Source organism: Mobula birostris, chromosome 21 (genome assembly GCF_030028105.1).
Source record: "Mobula birostris isolate sMobBir1 chromosome 21, sMobBir1.hap1, whole genome shotgun sequence".
NCBI lineage: Eukaryota > Metazoa > Chordata > Chondrichthyes > Myliobatiformes > Myliobatidae > Mobula > Mobula birostris.
The window spans coordinates 27,878,298-27,896,128 of record NC_092390.1 but is presented as its reverse complement, the minus strand read 5'-3'; the positions used below and the strand labels follow the sequence as shown (position 1 = coordinate 27,896,128).

At 44.8% G+C, this 17,831-nt stretch overlaps 1 protein-coding gene across 4 annotated transcripts in view; it reads left to right on the top strand.

Annotated features, from left to right (window-relative positions):
- LOC140185694 (protein bicaudal C homolog 1-like) overlaps positions 1–17,831 on the top strand; it is a 340,760-nt gene that overhangs the window by 270,084 nt on the left and 52,845 nt on the right. For 2 of the 4 annotated variants that reach the window (XM_072239225.1, XM_072239224.1), the window contains exons 5-9: positions 3,044–3,202; positions 9,443–9,475; positions 9,568–9,621; positions 11,270–11,464; positions 13,222–13,473. In XM_072239225.1, the coding sequence (XP_072095326.1) occupies positions 3,044–3,202; positions 9,443–9,475; positions 9,568–9,621; positions 11,270–11,464; positions 13,222–13,473 (693 nt within the window). The remainder of the gene's footprint in view (positions 1–3,043; positions 3,203–9,442; positions 9,476–9,567; positions 9,622–11,269; positions 11,465–13,221; positions 13,474–17,831) is intronic. The other 2 variants (XM_072239227.1, XM_072239226.1) reach the window with 1 other exon arrangement.

Here is a 17,831-nt window from a genome sequence, read left to right as displayed (position 1 = left end):
TCTTTCCCTCTCCCCTCTCCCTTCCCCCCTCTCTCTTTCCCTCCCCCTCCTCCTTTCTCTCCTCCCCCTCTCCTCCCTTTCCCGCTCCCATTTCTCTCTCCCTCCCTTCACTCCTCTCTCCCTCCCTTCACCCCCTCTCTCCCTCCCTTCACCCCCTCTCTCCCTCCCTTCACCCCTCTCTTTCCCTCCCCTCTCTCTCCCTTTCCCCCTCTCTCCCTTTCCCTCTCCCACTCCCTCCCACTCTCTCCCTCCCTTCAGCACTCTATCCCTCCCTTTCCTGCTCCCATTTTCTCTCTCCCTTCCCCATCTCTCTCCCTTCCCCGTCTCTCCCTTCCCTGTCTCTCTTTTCCCCCCTCTCTTTCCCTCCCCCTCTCCTCCTTTTTCTTCTCGCCTCTCCTCCCTTTCCTGCTCCCATTTTCCCCCTCCCTTCCCCCCTCTCTCCCTCCCTTCCCCCCTTTCTCCCTCCCTTCCCCCCTCTCTCCCTCCCTTCCCCCCTCTCTCCCTCCCTTCCCCCCTCTCTCCCTCCCTTCCCCCCTCCCCCTCTCTCCCTCCCTTCCCCCCTCTCCCTCCCTTCCCCCCTCTCTCCCTCTCTCCCCCTCCCTCTCCCTTCCTCTCTCCCTTACCCCCTCTCCCTTCCTCTCTCCCTTCCCCCTCTCTCTTTCCCTCCCCCCTCTCCCTTCCCCTCCCCCCTCTCCCTTCCCCTCCCCCCTCTCCCTTCCCCCCTCTCTCTTTCCCTCCCCCTCCTCCTTTCTCTCCTCCCCCTCTCCTCCCTTTCCCGCTCCCATTTCTCTCTCCCTCCCTTCACCCCCTCTCTCCCTCCCTTCACCCCCTCTCTCCCTCCCTTCACCCCCTCTCTCCCTCCCTTCACCCCTCTCTTTCCCTCCCCTCTCTTTCCCTCCCCTCTCTCTCCCTTTCCCCCTCTCTCCCTTCCCCCTCTCTCCCTTCCCCCTCTCTCCCTTCCCCCTCTCTCCCTTTCCCCCTCTCTCCCTTTCCCTCTCCCACTCCCTCCCACTCCCTCCCACTCTCTCCCTCCCTTCAGCACTCTATCCCTCCCTTTCCTGCTCCCATTTTCTCTCTCCCTTCCCTGTCTCTCCTTTCCCCCTCTCTTTCCCTCCCCCTCTCCTCCTTTTTCTTCTCGCCTCTCCTCCCTTTCCTGCTCCCATTTCCCCCCTCCCTTCTCCCTCTCTCCCTCCCTCCTTCCCCCTCCCTCTCTCCCTCCCTCTCTCCCTCCCTCTCTCCCTTCCTCTCTCCCTTCCCCCTCTCTCCCTCTCTCCCTTCCTCTCTCCCTTCCCCCTCTCTCCCTTCCTCTCTCCCTTCCTCTCTCCCTTCCCCCTCTCTCTTTTCCTCCCCCTCCCTCTCCCTTCCCCCCTCTCTCTTTCCCTCCCCCTCCTCCTTTCTCTTCTCCCCCTCTCCTCCCTTTCCCGCTCCCATTTCTCTCTCCCTCCCTTCACTCCTCTCTCCCTCCCTTCACCCCCTCTCTCCCTCCCTTCACCCCCTCTCTCCCTCCCTTCACCCCCTCTCTCCCTCCCTTCACCCTTCTCTTTCCCTCCCCTCTCTTTCCCTCCCCTCTCTTTCCCTCCCCTCTCTTTCCCTCCCCTCTCTTTCCCTCCCCTCTCTTTCCCTCCCCTCTCTCTCCCTTTCCCTCTCCCACTCCCTCCCACTCTCTCCCTCCCTTCAGCACTCTATCCCTCCCTTTCCTGCTCCCATTTTCTCTCTCCCTTCCCCCGTCTCTCCCTTCCCTGTCTCTCCTTTCCCCCTGTCTTTCCCTCCCCCTCTCCTCCTTTTTCTTCTCGCCTCTCCTCCCTTTCCTGCTCCCATTTCCCCCCTCTCCTCCTTTTTCTTCTCGCCTCTCCTCCCTTTCCTGCTCCCATTTCCCCCCTCCCTTCTCCCTCTCTCCCTCCCTCCCTTCCCCCCTCTCTCCCTCTCTCCCCTCCCTCTCCCTTCCCCCTCTCTCTCCCTTCCCCCTCCCTCTCTCCCTTCCCCCTCTCTCCCTTCCTCTCTCCCTTCCCCCCCTCTCTTTCCCTCCCCCTCCCTCTCCCTTCCCCCCTCTCCCTTTCCCTCCCCTCCTCCTTTCTCTTCTCCCCCTCTCCTCCCTTTCCCGCTCCCATTTCTCTCTCCCTCCCTTCACTCCTCTCTCCCTCCCTTCTCTCCTCTCTCCCTCCCTTCACCCCCTCTCTCCCTCCCTTCACCCCCTCTCTCCCTCCCTTCACCCCCTCTCTCCCTCCCTTCACCCCCTCTCTCCCTCCCTTCACCCCTCTCTCCCTCCCTTCTCTTTCCCTCCCTTCTCTTTCCCTCCCTTCTCTTTCCCTCCCTTCTCTTTCCCTCCCCTCTCTCTCCCTTTCCCTCTCTCTCCCTTTCCCTCTCCCACTCCCTCCCTCCCACTCTCTCCCTCCCTTCAGCACTCTATCCCTCCCTTTCCTGCTCCCATTTTCTCTCTCCCTTCCCCCCTCTGTCCTCCTCCTCCCGTCTCTCCTCTTCCTACCCCTCTCTCCTCCACCCCGTCTCCCTTCTCCCCTCTCGTTTCACAGAAACAGGCCATTTGGCCCATCTAGCTCGTGCCAAACTATTTTTCTGTCTCTCTCTCTCCACCCTTCTGATATGAATAATACATGAACGTCAGTGGGATGTACTCGGCCCTGATATTCACATTTTAGTTTGGTCTGTTCCTGGCATAAGAATTGCTCATCTGTTGTTTAGGCTTCCTTCTGGGCACAATGGATGTCCATCTCCCCTTCCTCTCATCCCACCTCTGGAATTCCCATCTCAGGGAACGCAGGCCATGTTCCAACCCAGTTTGGGGTGAAATTATGGGATGATTGCAGCTTCAGTTGAATGTATGAAGGCAGGCACAGAATTAACAACTGGTAATACCAGCCCACTGCTATACAATCTGTGTCTCATTTTCCTGTTTCAACAATAAAGCATTGTTGGAGACAAATCCAGCTTATAATTTGAGTGTGTTCAGTAAGGAAAAAAAATTAAAAAGTTTGTGAACCAAGTAATCATTAAGTTACAATAATTTTCCTCCTGTCCTTTGAAACAGAGTAATCGGGTAACCCTGAAGATGGATGTGTCACATACAGAGCACTCCCATGTAATCGGCAAAGGAGGAAACAACATCAAAAAAGTAATGGAGGACACAGGCTGTCACATTCACTTCCCCGACTCCAATCGGAATAACCAGACCGAAAAGAGCAACCAGGTAACTCCCGCGCTTTCTGCTTCATGGTGGCCGGGTGTGGTTGAGCCAGTTGTTGCTTACTTTGCCCTTCTCATTCCCCACCCCTCAACTTCATTCTCATGGGAGCCAGCACTTCAAGCATAGTTTCAGTGCCTTTGGCTTCCAGGCCACTTGATGGTTACCCAGTCTTAGAGTTGGTTTATTACTGAATCGGTCTTCACTTCAGAATCAGGTTTATTGTCACTGTGTCAGAAAGTTTGTCGTTTTGCAGCAATATACAAACTGTATAAAAATTGTTGTAAGTTACAATAAGAAATATTTAAGAAAAAGTAGGGCAAAAAGAGGGGCAGTGTTCATGGGTTGACCATCCATTCACAAATGGACAATGGCAGAGGGGAAGAAGCTTTTCCTAAAATGTTGAGTATGTGTCTTCAGGCTCCTGAACCTCTTTCCTGATGGTAACAATGAGAAGAGAGCACGTTTTGGATAGCGAGGATCCTTAATGATTGATACAGCCTTCTAGAGACATCGGCTATTGATGACCTCGATGGTGTTCTCAATGTATTTGAAGACAGAGTAGACTTCAGGAAATAAGTTTATAATACATTCTTATTGTGATCTTCCTCAGATACATTGTAAGGCACTCAGAAATTTGCAGTGTGTTAGTTTGCGTCAGAAAGTTGAGGGTTCACATCCTCCTCCAGTCTTTTCATTGCTGCACTACCTTGCTTTTCAGTGGAACATGATATGAAGATCTCAGTTGTCTTCATATCTGATGGAAATAATCAAAGAAGAACAGGCTTTCCTGGCTGACATCTAACTCTCAGTCAATATCACACCAAAGCTATATTACCTGAAAATTCATTTCCTTGCTTTGCACTGAATCTTTGCTTAAACAGTAACTGCTCACGTAAAGTGCTCCATTTTGACTTTGAAATGGTTAGAGAGGGACTGTATACCAAAGTGCCATAGAAATTAATTGCTTCTTCAACTTTCTGTTCTTCAGCCCGTGCACTAATAGTGGACAAGTCAAGAGGATGGACCTTCTATTCTCCACCCTTTGAGCTCTCCTCGACGACATACTTTCTCTAATGGGAAGATATAGCCACAGCATCAGCTTCCCCCCTACCAGTGTCCCAAGCCCCCAACCCTTTGCTACTGTCTGGAGATGAAGCAGGCATTGTCCTATTTGACACAGTCAGGCTTCTGACCCTGTCTTCTCTGGGATAAAAGCCTAAGTGCTACCACAAGCTATGGTCCCACTTTCAACTTACAACTTGTTCTGAGTAGTATCTATCCATCTATCTCTCCATTTTGTGTGATTTGCCTTCTTTTGTACATAGGTTGCTTTTCAGTCTTTGTGCCTAGTTTTTCGATGATTCCATCGCATTTCTATATTCGACTGTGAATGCCTGCAGTATTTTTCTCAGGTAGTATATGATGACATATGTCTACGTTGATAATAACATTCCGAAATATCTGCTGCTGGAACCTTCTGACCTCACCGATGGTTCAGTTATCTCTTTGAATTAACTGTTCTGGTGTTACCTAGGCCAGCTTTGCATTCTTTATAAACTCCCATGCACTGAAATCTCTGCTGTCCTATCTTAGTCCATATCCGTTCACCCATCACCTCTGTACTGAATCGTTTTGTATGAAATTCCCATCCTTGTTCTCAAATTGCTTGGTGCTCTGGCCGCTCTCCATCTCAAACTTCCTCCAGCCCTCAAAAACTTTACATTCCTAATGTTCTGTGCTCCCTCCACAAGCAATCGTGCTTTCAGCTGTTCTGGCCCTGAGCCCTGGAATTTCCTCCCCAAACCTAACTTCCTTTCCCTTTTCAAGGTGCTCCTTAAAGCCTGTGATGTTAGCCAAGCTCTTGATCAGTTCTATATGGTGTTATGTTCATGTGAAATGTCTCAAGTTGATTCCAAGTTAAAGTGCAAGTTGTCAATGCTTCTTCTTTGACTGTCATATCCTGGTGTCAGGAGACATGGGCTTTAACTTTAAATTTATTATCAAAGTACATGAGCAAATATATGTGTTTCTATATATACCACCCTGAGATTCTTTTGCTTGCAAGCATTTGCAGGAAAGTAAAGAAAAATAAAATAGAATATTTGAAAAGGTTACTCATAAACAAAGACTGACAAAGCAATCAATGTGCAAAAGAAGACAAATAGTGCAAGTAAAAAATAAATTATACTGAGAACATCAGTTGTAGAAGCATGAGTTGTGAATCTGTCGGTTATGGAATCAGTTCAGAGTTGAAGTGAGTGAAGTTATCCACGTTGGTTCAGGAGCCTGGTGGTTGTATGATAATAACAGTTCCTGAAGCTGGTGGTTTGGGACCTAAGAATCCTGTAACTTCTGCCCGTTGGTAGTAGCGAGAAGGGAGAATACCCGGATGGTGGGGGTCCTTGATGATAGATATGCTTTCTTGTGGCAGTGCTCTATGTAAATGTGCTCAGTGCTGGGGAGGGCTTTACTTGAGATGGACTGGGCTGTATCCGCCACTTTCTGTCGACTTTTCTGTTCCTGAGCATCGGTGTTTCCATATCAGACCATGATGTAACTAGTTAGGATATGCTCCACTGTGCACCTATAGAAGTTTGTCAAAGTTTCAGATGGCATGCCACCTCCACTATGTAAAATTATTGGTGTATTTTTTGAGGTGCTGATCTTTCTCCTGAAAATGTTAATGCTTTGCAGGCAAATCTGTTATTTCCATCCACTGATAGCTTTTGTAATTAGTGAATGGCAAAGCTAGTGATGCTGGAACAGAGCAATGGGTTATTTGGAGTTAGAGTTGAAGCTGCACCTGAGCTTCTGCTTTTAAACAGAAAAGCTATCTCTTTTGCAAATTAATTGAATCACTTCTGACTGCTGATACTCGTAGATACAGTGCACTTATTTGGTTTCATATTTACCAACCGTTAATTCGAAATGATCTTAAATAACTGCTGTCTGGAGAGAATTACACAGATAGCACAGAAACAGGCTCTTTGGCCCACCGTGTCTGTGCTAACCATCGACCACCAATGTACACTGATGGTGCATTAATCCTATACATTATGCTCATCCCATTCTCGTCAACTATTCTACTACTCACCATTCAGACCATCCACTCTGCTCTGCCATTTGATCATGGCTGACTTATTTTCCTTCTAATCCTCATTCTCCTGCCTTCTCCCTGTAATCTTTGATGCCCTTACTAATCAAGAACTTGCCAACTTGCACTTTAAATATACCCTCAGCTAATTTCACAGACTTACCACTCTCTGACCAAAGAAATTCCTTCTCATCTCTGTTCTAAAGGGACGTCCTTCTATTCTGAGGCTGTGGTCTCTGGTTCTAGACACCCTCACTCTGGGAAACATCCTCTCCATGTCCATTCTATCTAGGCCTTTCAATATTCGGTAGGTTTCAATGAGATTTACCACCCCTCCCTTATTCGTTTGAACTCCAGTGAATACAGGCCCAGAGCCTACATGTCAGTGGCAGTTTACAGTGGCCAGTTAACTTAGTACCCACACAGATTTGGGATGTGGGAAGAAGCCGGAGAATGTGGAGAAAACCCTCATAATTGTAGGGAGAACATGCAAACTTCACTAAGGTCTACTAAGGCAATCAAAACCCAAGGTCCATAGCAAACCCAGTTCTCAGACGCTGTACTAGCCACCTTTAGATTTGCTCCAATCCTATCAGTAGCCTTTAATGATCTACACAATAAACGTCATTGCTTGCTCCCCTGCAACTGAAGATGCTAATGATGTGTCCCAGTTGAGGGTAGTTACTTCCACCAGAGGCCGGGCTGCGAAATGTGAGGCACGTAAAGGAAATGAAAATTTCCTGTTTTCGGGCAATATCTCAATGTTGCTTTTGAAAGAATGTATTCGTATCTTAGATATTTGCGAATACTTCTTAGGGTCAGAGAACACTGCAGCACAGTGATGGGCAATTCCATCCAGGTAGTCGGTGCCAAACTACTTTTCAACCCAGTCCCATCGACCTGCACCTGAACCATAAGCCTCCATTTTCATCCAAAAATATTGCTATATAGTTTGAAACGAATTTGCACCTACTGTGCAAGTTATTGAAAACTATGAAATAGACACTGAAAATGTTAAAACGCAAACAAGAGGAATTCTGCAGATGCTGGAAATTCAAGCAATACACATTAAAGTTGCTGGTGAACGCAGCAGGCCAGGAAGCATCTCTAGGACGAGGTACAGTCGATGTCTCAGGCCGAGTCCTGACGAAGGGTCTCGGCCTGAAACGTCGACTGTACCTCTTCCTAGAGATGCTGCCTGGCCTGCTGCGTTCACCAGCAAATGTTAAAACGGTTGTCTGGTCATGATAGGTTTATTAACTGGGCTTTGTACTGACAAGTTGACCCATGATCTGCATTATGTGTAAATTTTCTGGATTTATGAAGCAGTTTTGCATTTGAGGCACTGCAGAAGTATTTAATAAACACTAGCACCAATGAAGTATACACTTTTTAGGTATCCTATAGACCAGTGGCCACTGAGTGGATGTTTGTGGTATTTTGCTGCTGTAGCCCATCCACTTCGATGTTTGACGTATTTGCGTTCAGAGATGCTTTCCTGTATACCACTGTTGTAATGGGTGGTTACCTGTTGCCTTTCTGTCGGCTTGAACCAGTCTGGCCATTCTCCTCTGTCCTCTCTCATTAACAAGGTGTTTTCATCCACAGAACTGCCACTCACTGGATGTTTTTTGTTTTTCACGCCATTCTCTATAAACTCTAAAGACTGATGTGTGTGAAAATCCCAGGACATCGGCAGTTTCTGAGATAATCAAATCACTCCATCTGGCAACAGCATTCATTCCACGGTCAAAGTCAAGTAGATCACATTTCTTCCCCATTTGGTCTGAATAACATCTGAACCTCTTGATCAAGTCTGCATACTTTTGCACTGAGTTGCTGCCACGATTGGCTAATTAAATATTTGCATTAACAAGCAGGTGTACTTCATAAAGTGACTACCAAGTGTATATGCAGTAATCAAAAGGGATGCTGTCACTGAACTCTCTGGGTCTATTAACTGCTCTTGTGCTTTTGGTATGAGCCAAGCTATAAGTGGAATTGTAGTAGTGTAGTCAAAACTTGAACTTCACATTAAATGGATGATGCAGAGATGTATAACTTTTAAATTATAACAGTGAATAATGAGGTTTAAGGTTGGGTACTGTGTTAGTAATAAATGGCTTTAGAAAATGTAAACACAAGAGATTCTGCAGATGCTGGAAATCCAGAGTAACACACATAACATGCTGGATGAACTTAGAAGGTCAGGCAGTATTTATGAGGAGGAATAAACAGTCGACGTTTTGAGCTGAGACCCTTCATTAGGACTGGAGTGGAAAGGGGAAGAAGGCAAGTGGGGGTGGGGAAGAACACGGATGGGGAGGGGAAGGAGTACAAGCTGGCAAGTCATAGTTGAGGCCAGGTGAGGGGTAAGGTGAGGTTGGGGGGGGAGGTGGTGAAGTGAGAAGCTTGGACGTGATAGGTGGAAAAGGTAAAGTCCTGAAGAAGAAGGAATCTGATAGGAGAACAGAGTGGACCATGGGAGAAGGGGGAGGAGGAGGGGTACCAGAGGCAGGTGAGGAGAAGAGAAAGGGTAAGAGGGAAGCTAAAATGGGGGAAAAGAGTGAAAAGAGAGGGCGGAGAAATTACTGGGTTAGAAAAATTGATGTTCACGCCATCAGGTTAAGGGTTATCCATGCGGAATTTGCGGCATTGCTCACAGCAGATGTACCTGATAATGGAGTTCAAATCTGATATTTTGAAGACCTGCTATTTGGTAATGGGGAAAAGGATTGTCTTCCCTCCTGAGGTGTGCAGTATTGTTCAGAGACTTTAAGCGGGGAACGAAAAATAAAATACTACGGTAGCTGAGAATTTGAAAATGAAAGAACTTGCTGCGCACACTGAGCAGGTCAGATAGCACCTGGAGGAAGAAAGGGGGCTTAGCGTGAAGGGTCTTCCGTGATGATTTTGGTGTTACAAGTCTGTGATCCTACCACTCATCGGAATTGCTTCCAAAAAGGAGCCTGAACGGAAATGAAATGAGCTCATGGAAACCAGACTGAGTTCCTGGACCTTTGCCATCTGCAGATGAGTTGGTGTCTGGGAGTTAATTAGATTTGTGTAGTCTGTTCACTATTAGCATATGTTGATGCATTTTTTAAAAGATGTTTAAGGAGTTGACAGGACCATGTACTATTTTCCAGGGATTACCACGTGAGGGCAAGGATTTGGCCAAGGTCTGAGTAGTTTGCCTGAAGATTTTCTCCATGGCAGAAATGTTTCCAAACCTATTACTAACTGATTGCACTGGCTTGCCTTTGATCAACAGGTCTCCATAGCAGGGCAGCCATCCGGTGTGGAAGCAGCCAGGAGTCGCATAAGAGTAAGTTTTGGAGCTGACTGTCATCAGATTGGGTGGTTTAATGATGTGAAACTCCCTCGATACTGACAGGAGCCCCGTCAGGGCTGATGCCTTCTGTAACGTATGGTCTCGGGTATCGTGGCGTTGTGAGCATAATCGCACAGATCTTTAGTTTCAGTTCCAAGCAATACACGTACACAGTTGTTCACGTGACCAAACCAAACACACTACTATTGGAATATGAGTTTGAAAAGATGAACATCTAACTGTTGTGTAAGCTAAGCTTCTTTCCCATTGAACTAGAATAGGACAGGAAGAACATACCCAATGGATTGAACCTAGGTCAATGGAGAAGATCAAGCTGTCCTCTACTAAATTTGCAATTGCTTTTCACGAAGGGGATTGATGGAGCATCCTAGGGACTGTTTTATGTAGCTCTTTCTAGATGTGGGTAGTTGGAGGCCTTTAGAATATTGCCGAACAAAGACAGAACACAACAGCATAAGGAACTTTGGAACAATTCTTAGCGGTGAACGAGATATTTGTTGCAATTGAGCTGTTGTCACTCCAGATAGTGGAGCCATTCACCAGCCTTTTAGTTCATTCGAAGAGCTCCAGGATGTGGAGTGGGAATGCAGGTGTGACATTTGCTCGGTTTCACGATATTGGCTGCAGTGTTCCATCATCAATGGCAAAGGCAGTCTGGATAGGGAGAGCACTAGGTGGGCTCCAGTCAGAAGACTTCCCCTCTTCAAAGGTCATTGAGTCATAGAGCATTACAGCATGGAAACAGGCCCTTCGATCCATCTATTCTGTGCCAAACCGTTACCTTACCCAGTCCCAACGGCCCACACCTGGACCATAGTCTTCCATACCCATTCAATTTATTAACATATCCAAATTTCTCTTCAGTCTTGAAATTGAGCACTGGCAACTCGTTCCACATTCTCACCACCATCTGAGTGAAGAAATGCCCTCCTTAGATTCCCCTTAAGTATTTCACCTTTCACCCTTAACCTATGACCTCTAGTTCTAGTCTGACCCAATCTCTGTGGAAAAAGTCAGTTTGTATTTACCCTGTCTGTATCCCTCATAATTTTGTATTCCTCAAATCTCCCCTCATTCTCCTATGCTCCAGAGAACAAAAGTCCTAATCTATTCAACCTCTCCCTATAACTCGGGTCCTCAAGTCCTGGCAATATCCGATAACTCAGTGTGGGTAGGTGGACAAGTTCAGTAGATCACTCAAAGAGCTGGCAGAGCACATTTGGCTAAATAGGTCTTGTGCTATTGATTTTATGATTCTAGATTCAAGAAACAACTGACCCCGTGATAAAAATGATACAGTTACCCCTTTCACACAGTACAAGGCAGAAGACAAAAGCATACATTTCCTGAAGGTGGATGATATAAAATTACTGTATCAAATTACACGCAGAGATGAATTCAGAAATAAAGTTTAATTAAAAAAAAGTTTGGAGCCTGCAGCAAGTTATTTAATTAACCTTCCTTTTAAAAAAAATCATACATTGCATATTTATTTGTACATATTGCAGTGAATGGAATTCCTGAACAGAAATGGTTAGTCCTTCTTATTATCAATAAGAGAAAACAATATTTTTGTAGTATTTTAGTAGTAACAGCTACTGTGCAATGTTCTATCACCTAGGAGCTGCTCCCTCTGGTGATGATGTTCGACTTGCCCATTGCTGGCATCTTGCAGCCAATTCCTGACCCTAACTCACCAACGATCCAGCACCTATCCCAAACATACAACATTTCCATATCCTTCAAACAACGATCACGTATGTATGGTGCCACCGTAATTGTTCGAGGCTCTCAGAACAATGCTGCAGCAGTCAAGGTGAGAATGGCCCCAGGGCTGTGAAGATGCTGATTTTGCCTTTTGTAAAGCGCACAGTAAACATTTTTAAAAGTTTTATAAAATGTCTCTCCGGACTAGCTTATAATGAATAGAATCTTTCAACAAATAAGGTAGGAATTTGAACCAAGTACTTTGGAAAAGCTATCCAATTACCCTATTCTTGCTTCCCAGCCCTGCATATGTTTCCTCTTGAAGTACTTGTTGAATTCTCTTTTGAAAATTACTATTGAAACTGCTTCCATCACCTTTTCAGGCAGTTGATTTTGGATCATAAAAAATCTCTATAAAAACAGCAAAAAAAAACTTCTGCTCATGTTCATTTGTATATTATTTTAGTTCTTTGTTCCCTTTGCCCTAATCCTTCTGCTGATATAAACAGTTTCTCCCTGCTTATTTTTCTAAGCACCAATATAAAACCTCCTCTTAACTTCTGTGCTCTATGAAGGGCTACCTTAGCTTCCTGTTACCTTTTCTGATCTCTCTCCAGTGCCTTGACATCCCCCTAAATATAACCTGACATAATACTGGAACCCAATGATTGATCACGCTTTCCCAAGATCAGCTGAGCGCTGCTTTGACTCAACTCTTTGTTCATTGAACAAAATGTACAGTATGCTAAAGTTGAACAGAATTGAAAGTAGTTTATTGTACTCGTGTACTGAGGTGCATGCCATCCATACAGATCATTTCATTATAACAGTGCACTGAGGTAATACAAGGGAAAACAGCAACAGAGTGCAGAATAACTGGGAAAGTAAAGTGCAAAGCCATAACAAGGTTAATTGTGAGGTCAAGAGCCCATCTAAGTTTTCCTAGAAGACCATGCAGTAATTTTATAATAGCCCAATCGATGCTCATCTTCAGCCTCTTGGTATGTGCTTTCAGGGTTTAGTATTTTCTGCCCAAAGGGAGAGAGGAGAAAGAGAATGTCCAGGGGTGGGTAGGGTCTGGGATTAAGTTGTTTGCTTTGCAGAGGCAGAGTTCATAATGCGAGGTTGGTTTCTGTGATGTCTTGAGCTGTGTCCACACCTCTCTGCAGTTTCTTGCAGTCTCGGATGAAGCATTTGCAATGCTTACCTGTCACTTCCAAGTTTGAACAAGGTGGAACAGAGGCAACACGGATGATGCTAAAATACATTTTTCAGTTTTGTAACTTGATTAAGAAGTTGCATGCATCGACAAGTTCTACATCATGATATCGAGGGAGAAAGGTTGGGAGTCTTTTCCTGAGACAAGAATTAGGATGGGCATGCTAATGAATGTCAATAAGGAAATAAAGGGATCTGATTGCATAAATGCAGAGAAATATACTTTCATTTGTGGCTGAAAATAGAGCTAAACAGATTAAGAGAAGGAGTCGTCAATAGATCCAGCAGGAGGAACTTTCTTACTCAAAGAGAGCTCAGACATGTGGGACGTGCATGGTAATTAAGGTAAATAGCATGAATTTAAGGAAAACTTGATAGGCTCATGAGAGAGAAGAACAGAATATGCTGACAAAGTTAGATAAGTTATTCACATAATTGTGGGTTACTGTGGGCTCCTTACAAGACCAATCCAGCTACTACTCTCGCCCACCCTCTCCTCAGAGTGAAAGGAGTCTGTGGGCATGGGGCATTTATGCTGAATGCCCTTGTTCCTGAGCTGTTCGTGTGATAGACATCAGTCTGCTTTCTGGGCAGAACGTTTTCTCAGAATGCAGCGTGCCTAATGCAAATTGTCTGGTTTTGTTTCAGGAAGGCACCGCCATGTTGCTGGAGCACCTAGCTGGAAGTCTGGGGAGTGCCATACCCGTCAGCACCCAGCTGGACATTGCACCTCAACACCATCTCTTCATGATGGGCCGCAATGGGAATAACATTAAGCACATAATGCAGAGAGCTGGAGCTCAGATCCATTTCCCAGATCCCAGCAATCCCCAGAAGAAGTCCACAATCTACCTCCAAGGCACTATTGAGTCTGTCTGTCTAGCTAGACAATACCTCATGGTAGGCATTAACTTCAATACATAGGTCAATAGAACGTTCATTGATGGCTACTTCTACTGGAAACTTTTATTAACGGGTTAAATGGCTCATTAATTTGACAAATCAATAATTCATTAATAGTTTAGCTACTGTATGTGATCAATGCAGTAAACATTGAAACTTTTTCTGAGTAGTTCTCTCAAATGTTAAACCATAAATATTTTTGTATTGTTGGTTTGTGTTTGTCGCCATGGTGATGAGGTTACTGAACTTACATCCCAGCTATCATTGGACTTTTATGGTTCTAGATTAGCTTCCCAGAAGTCATGAGTTCAATTCACGGAATGATAAATTTCAAACTAAATTAATTACTTCTGTTAATTCTGGGCTGGCATTAGAAACAAATTACGATCCAACCTGCTGGACTGCAGTAAAAAGCAAACTAGCTGAATAATGTGCTTCAGGGAATGGAAACCTGGCTTGCCTACACGGTCTGGCTAACATGTGACTTTGCGGTTAGTGTTTAATGGCAGCAGAAAAATCCCAGCAAGCTACGAAATGGCCGTAGCAACTGGGACAGATAATAAATGCAGCTTTTCCTGAGTCATTCACTTAGTTTATGCAGACCGACAGGACCTAACAGGAGAATTAAAACTAAGCACCCCATACAATGTCCGTTCTCATATGGAGACAGATGCATGGCAGCATCTTACCATTGAAGATTTCCTGGCTTGAGTGGATGTGATTTAAATTTTCCCACTGTATGTAGCTGAAACACATGATGCACTTCTGCTGACAGCTTCATTAGGAAGTTGTTCTTAAAGCCAGAGCTCTAATGGGCTTATTGCTCAAAAAGCAATGGATTTCTGGAAGGTGTACCACTTTGCTCTGAATCTGTGGGGTTTAGTTATGAATGCATTTTCAAGAGCCAAGAAATGTTCATTCCAAGTTAATTGGTCTGTAATGGCAAGGGGAACATATTTCTTACTCTCCCTATTTGATGGAACTACTTTTTTGCTGTGTTACCAAAGACTTGTGGGCACATGCGGAAAACTATTCAAATGGTGGCATCTTGCTGCACCGCACTGGTGGGCAGAGGGATGGAAATTGTGCTGCTATTGACATGAATCACTGGCTCGGAGTCATAGAGCATTACAGCACAGAAACAGGCCTTTTGGTCCATCCAGTCCGTGCTGAACTGTTAGTCTGCCTAGTGTCACTGACTTGCTCTTGGACCCTAGCCCTTGACACCCTTCCCATCCATGTACTTAACCCTCTTTTAGAGAAACTCTATTCTTTAAGCCAAGTGGCTTAAAGAACGGGGTGGTTTTGTAACCAAGCGTAGTATCCGCTGATGTATAGAAGATGAAAGCTTGAACAAATTGAGGTATTTATGATCATGAAAGGAGTTTCTAGGATAGATTGGCAAATTGTATTCTGTAAGAAAATGCAAAACAAAGGGGCATGACCTTAAAATTAGAACTGGTGGAGATCTGGAAAAGCCTAAAAAGCTGCAGTGGCTATAGTCAATTGAACATTTCAGAACTGAGCATAACTTCTGATTGTAAAACCAGGATTGTAAACAGAGTAAAGATAGAGCAATAAGGATCTAAACTGAATGACTCCACAGGCCTAAACTAGCCAGTGGCCTAATCCTGAGTCTATGTTCTTCCTCTACTCAATATGCCTTCAAATTAATTCAGGAGGATAGAAAGTGGGCTGGTTGCGCATTGATGCTATTGATCCATTACACAGATTACAGGCAAGGGATAAACTACTACTACGCCGACTCAGGCCTAGGGGGCCGGCGTCGTGCATGCCTTACAAGGCGCAAAGTGAAAGACTGTGTGGCACGCCACTCCTCACACAGACAGTAGGTGGCCGTTAACTCACAAAGAGTTCATCCGCCCTTTGACAGGATTTGTTTTTTAGTCCTGCTGGGTGCCTACACACCCTCCTCCCTGGTTAACCGAAGTGCACCAGGGCGTGTGCCGATTGAATCGCCAACAACCTGATCTGAGACAGGTAGTACTGGGCTACGTGGTACCAGTAGCAAAGCACGGCCCTGACCTGACCTGACGTTCAAGGGATAAAGGTTTAGACTAAACTGGAATGAATTCTAATGATGCTATAGTTATCCAGAAATAGTAGCTCAATCTGCCATTCAGCTGATTCTTCAAGGCAGCCAGCAATTTTCTAGATTAATCAAAATGTAACATTCAGTTCATCTTGATTCAAGTAATTTTTAACATTAAATGCAGTGCTCCATATATTCTACTGAGCAGGTTGCATCTCCACTCCAAGTGTGGTTCAATTGGTGGTGTACTTCCTGTGAGCGATGGTTATGGATTTACATACTGAGGTCACATCAGCTACTCTCCAGTCTGTAGGAACTACTTAACACTAAAAAATTTTGAAATGCATCCACTATTTCCCGGACTACTTCCTTTAGTGCTTTGGAATGCAGATTATCAGGCCTTGGGGATTTGAAGGCTTTCTCCCCAATAATTCCTCTAGCATAGTTTGTTTGCTTAAATTGATTTTCTTCACTGTCCCTCTTAGATGCCAGAAACCCTCATTTGCCAGCTTTGATAGGAGAATCTGGAACTTGGAATAACTGTGTAAAAATAAAGGACTGCCCATTAAAGATGGAGATAAGGCTGAACATTTTTTTGTCTCTGAGTGTTATGAGGTTTTGGAAATCCCCTAAAGGCCAATTGAAGCAAAGTCTGTGAATATTTTTAAGATAGAGGTAGGTTGCTGGACAATAAAGGGGTGGAAGGTTAGCATGGATAGTTGAGAATTTGGAGTTGAGGTTAGAGTCTGACCATTATTGATCTTATTAAATTGTGGAGTAGAATTCAAGGACCTAATTTGAACTTTAGTTTATATGAATTTGTCTGTTCCCTTCAATAGATACAAAAGATATCATGTACCATTTGGATAAGAGCAGAGGAGTTAACCCATTGGTCCTGGTCAATATTTATACACAGACATCATTGCTAAGAAAGCAGATTATCCATCCATTATCACACTTCTGTTGGTAGGAGCCCACTGTGTACACATTAATTGCCACATTCCCTACTTTAAAACAGTGACGACACTTCAAAAATATTTAATTATCTTTGAAGCACTTTAAGGGTTCTTGATACTATGAAAGGTACCAGTTCACCAGGAGCTTTTTCCCATTTACCTTACTAGGAGTTGAACATTGAATGAATGTTTATGTAAGTGGCACTTGTTGGCAAATTTTAAAAAAAGTTCACTTTCAAATTCAACATCTGCGGGCCAACCTCACTTTTTAAAAAAAGAGTAACACACAAAATGCTGGAGGAACTCAGTCCTGATGAAGGGTCTCAGCCTGAAGCATTAACTGTTTAATCCTCTCCATAAATGCTGCCTGACTTGCTGAGTTCATCCAGCATTTTATGTGTGTTACTCTGGATTTTCGGCATCTGCTGAATCTCTTGTGTTTTATCTTTTTTTTCAGAGATCTGGATAGGTTAAGGTTTCAGCTGTGTAATTACTATTAAACTGCAGTTACATTATTCTATCAAGGGTATGGACGTTATTGAAGGTCTTTTCATTTTATAGACTAGTCAAGTCCATATTGGAATCCTATACAAATTTAAATATCTAAGGTGTAGTGGCAGGCTGGTCTTCCAATTCTAATGTGGCTCTTGCATGATTTCCTTGTAGATGGAAAATAAATGAGTGTGTGCTGTTGAGGTGGGTGTAACTTGTTAGTCTTGCTGCCTCACAGCACCAGGTTCAGTCCTGACCTCAGGTGCTATGTGTGCGTGCATTTCCCCAAGTGTTCTGATTTCCTGCCACGTCGCATAGATATGCCAGTAGTTGGTGTCCACTGTAAATTGCCTGTTGTGTAAGTTGCTGGCTGAAGGGTCTTGGGGAAGGTAATGGGTGTATGAAAGGAGTTACTTTTGCCTTCTTGTCAGCTTGAACCAACCTGGCCACTCTACTCTGACCTCTCTCATGAGCAAGGCATTTTGTCTACAGAACTGCCACTCACTGGATGCTTTATTATTTCTCGCTCCGTCCTCTCTAAACTCTAGACACTGTTATGCATGAAAATCCCAGGAGGTGCTCAAGCCATCCCATCTGGCAACAACAATCAATCCACAGTCACAGTCATTTAGATCACATTTCTCCCCCGTTCTGATGTTTGGTCTGAACAACAACTGAATTTCTAGACCATGTCTGCATGCTTTTATGCAGTGAATTGTGGCCGTGTGATCAGCTGATTAGATATTTGCATTAACGAGCAGGTATACCTAATAAAGTGGACTCTGAGTGCCTGTTTTTCTTGTGAATACTGTTTATATGAGATGTGCCCGTGATGCTGCACCGGCGCAATGCAT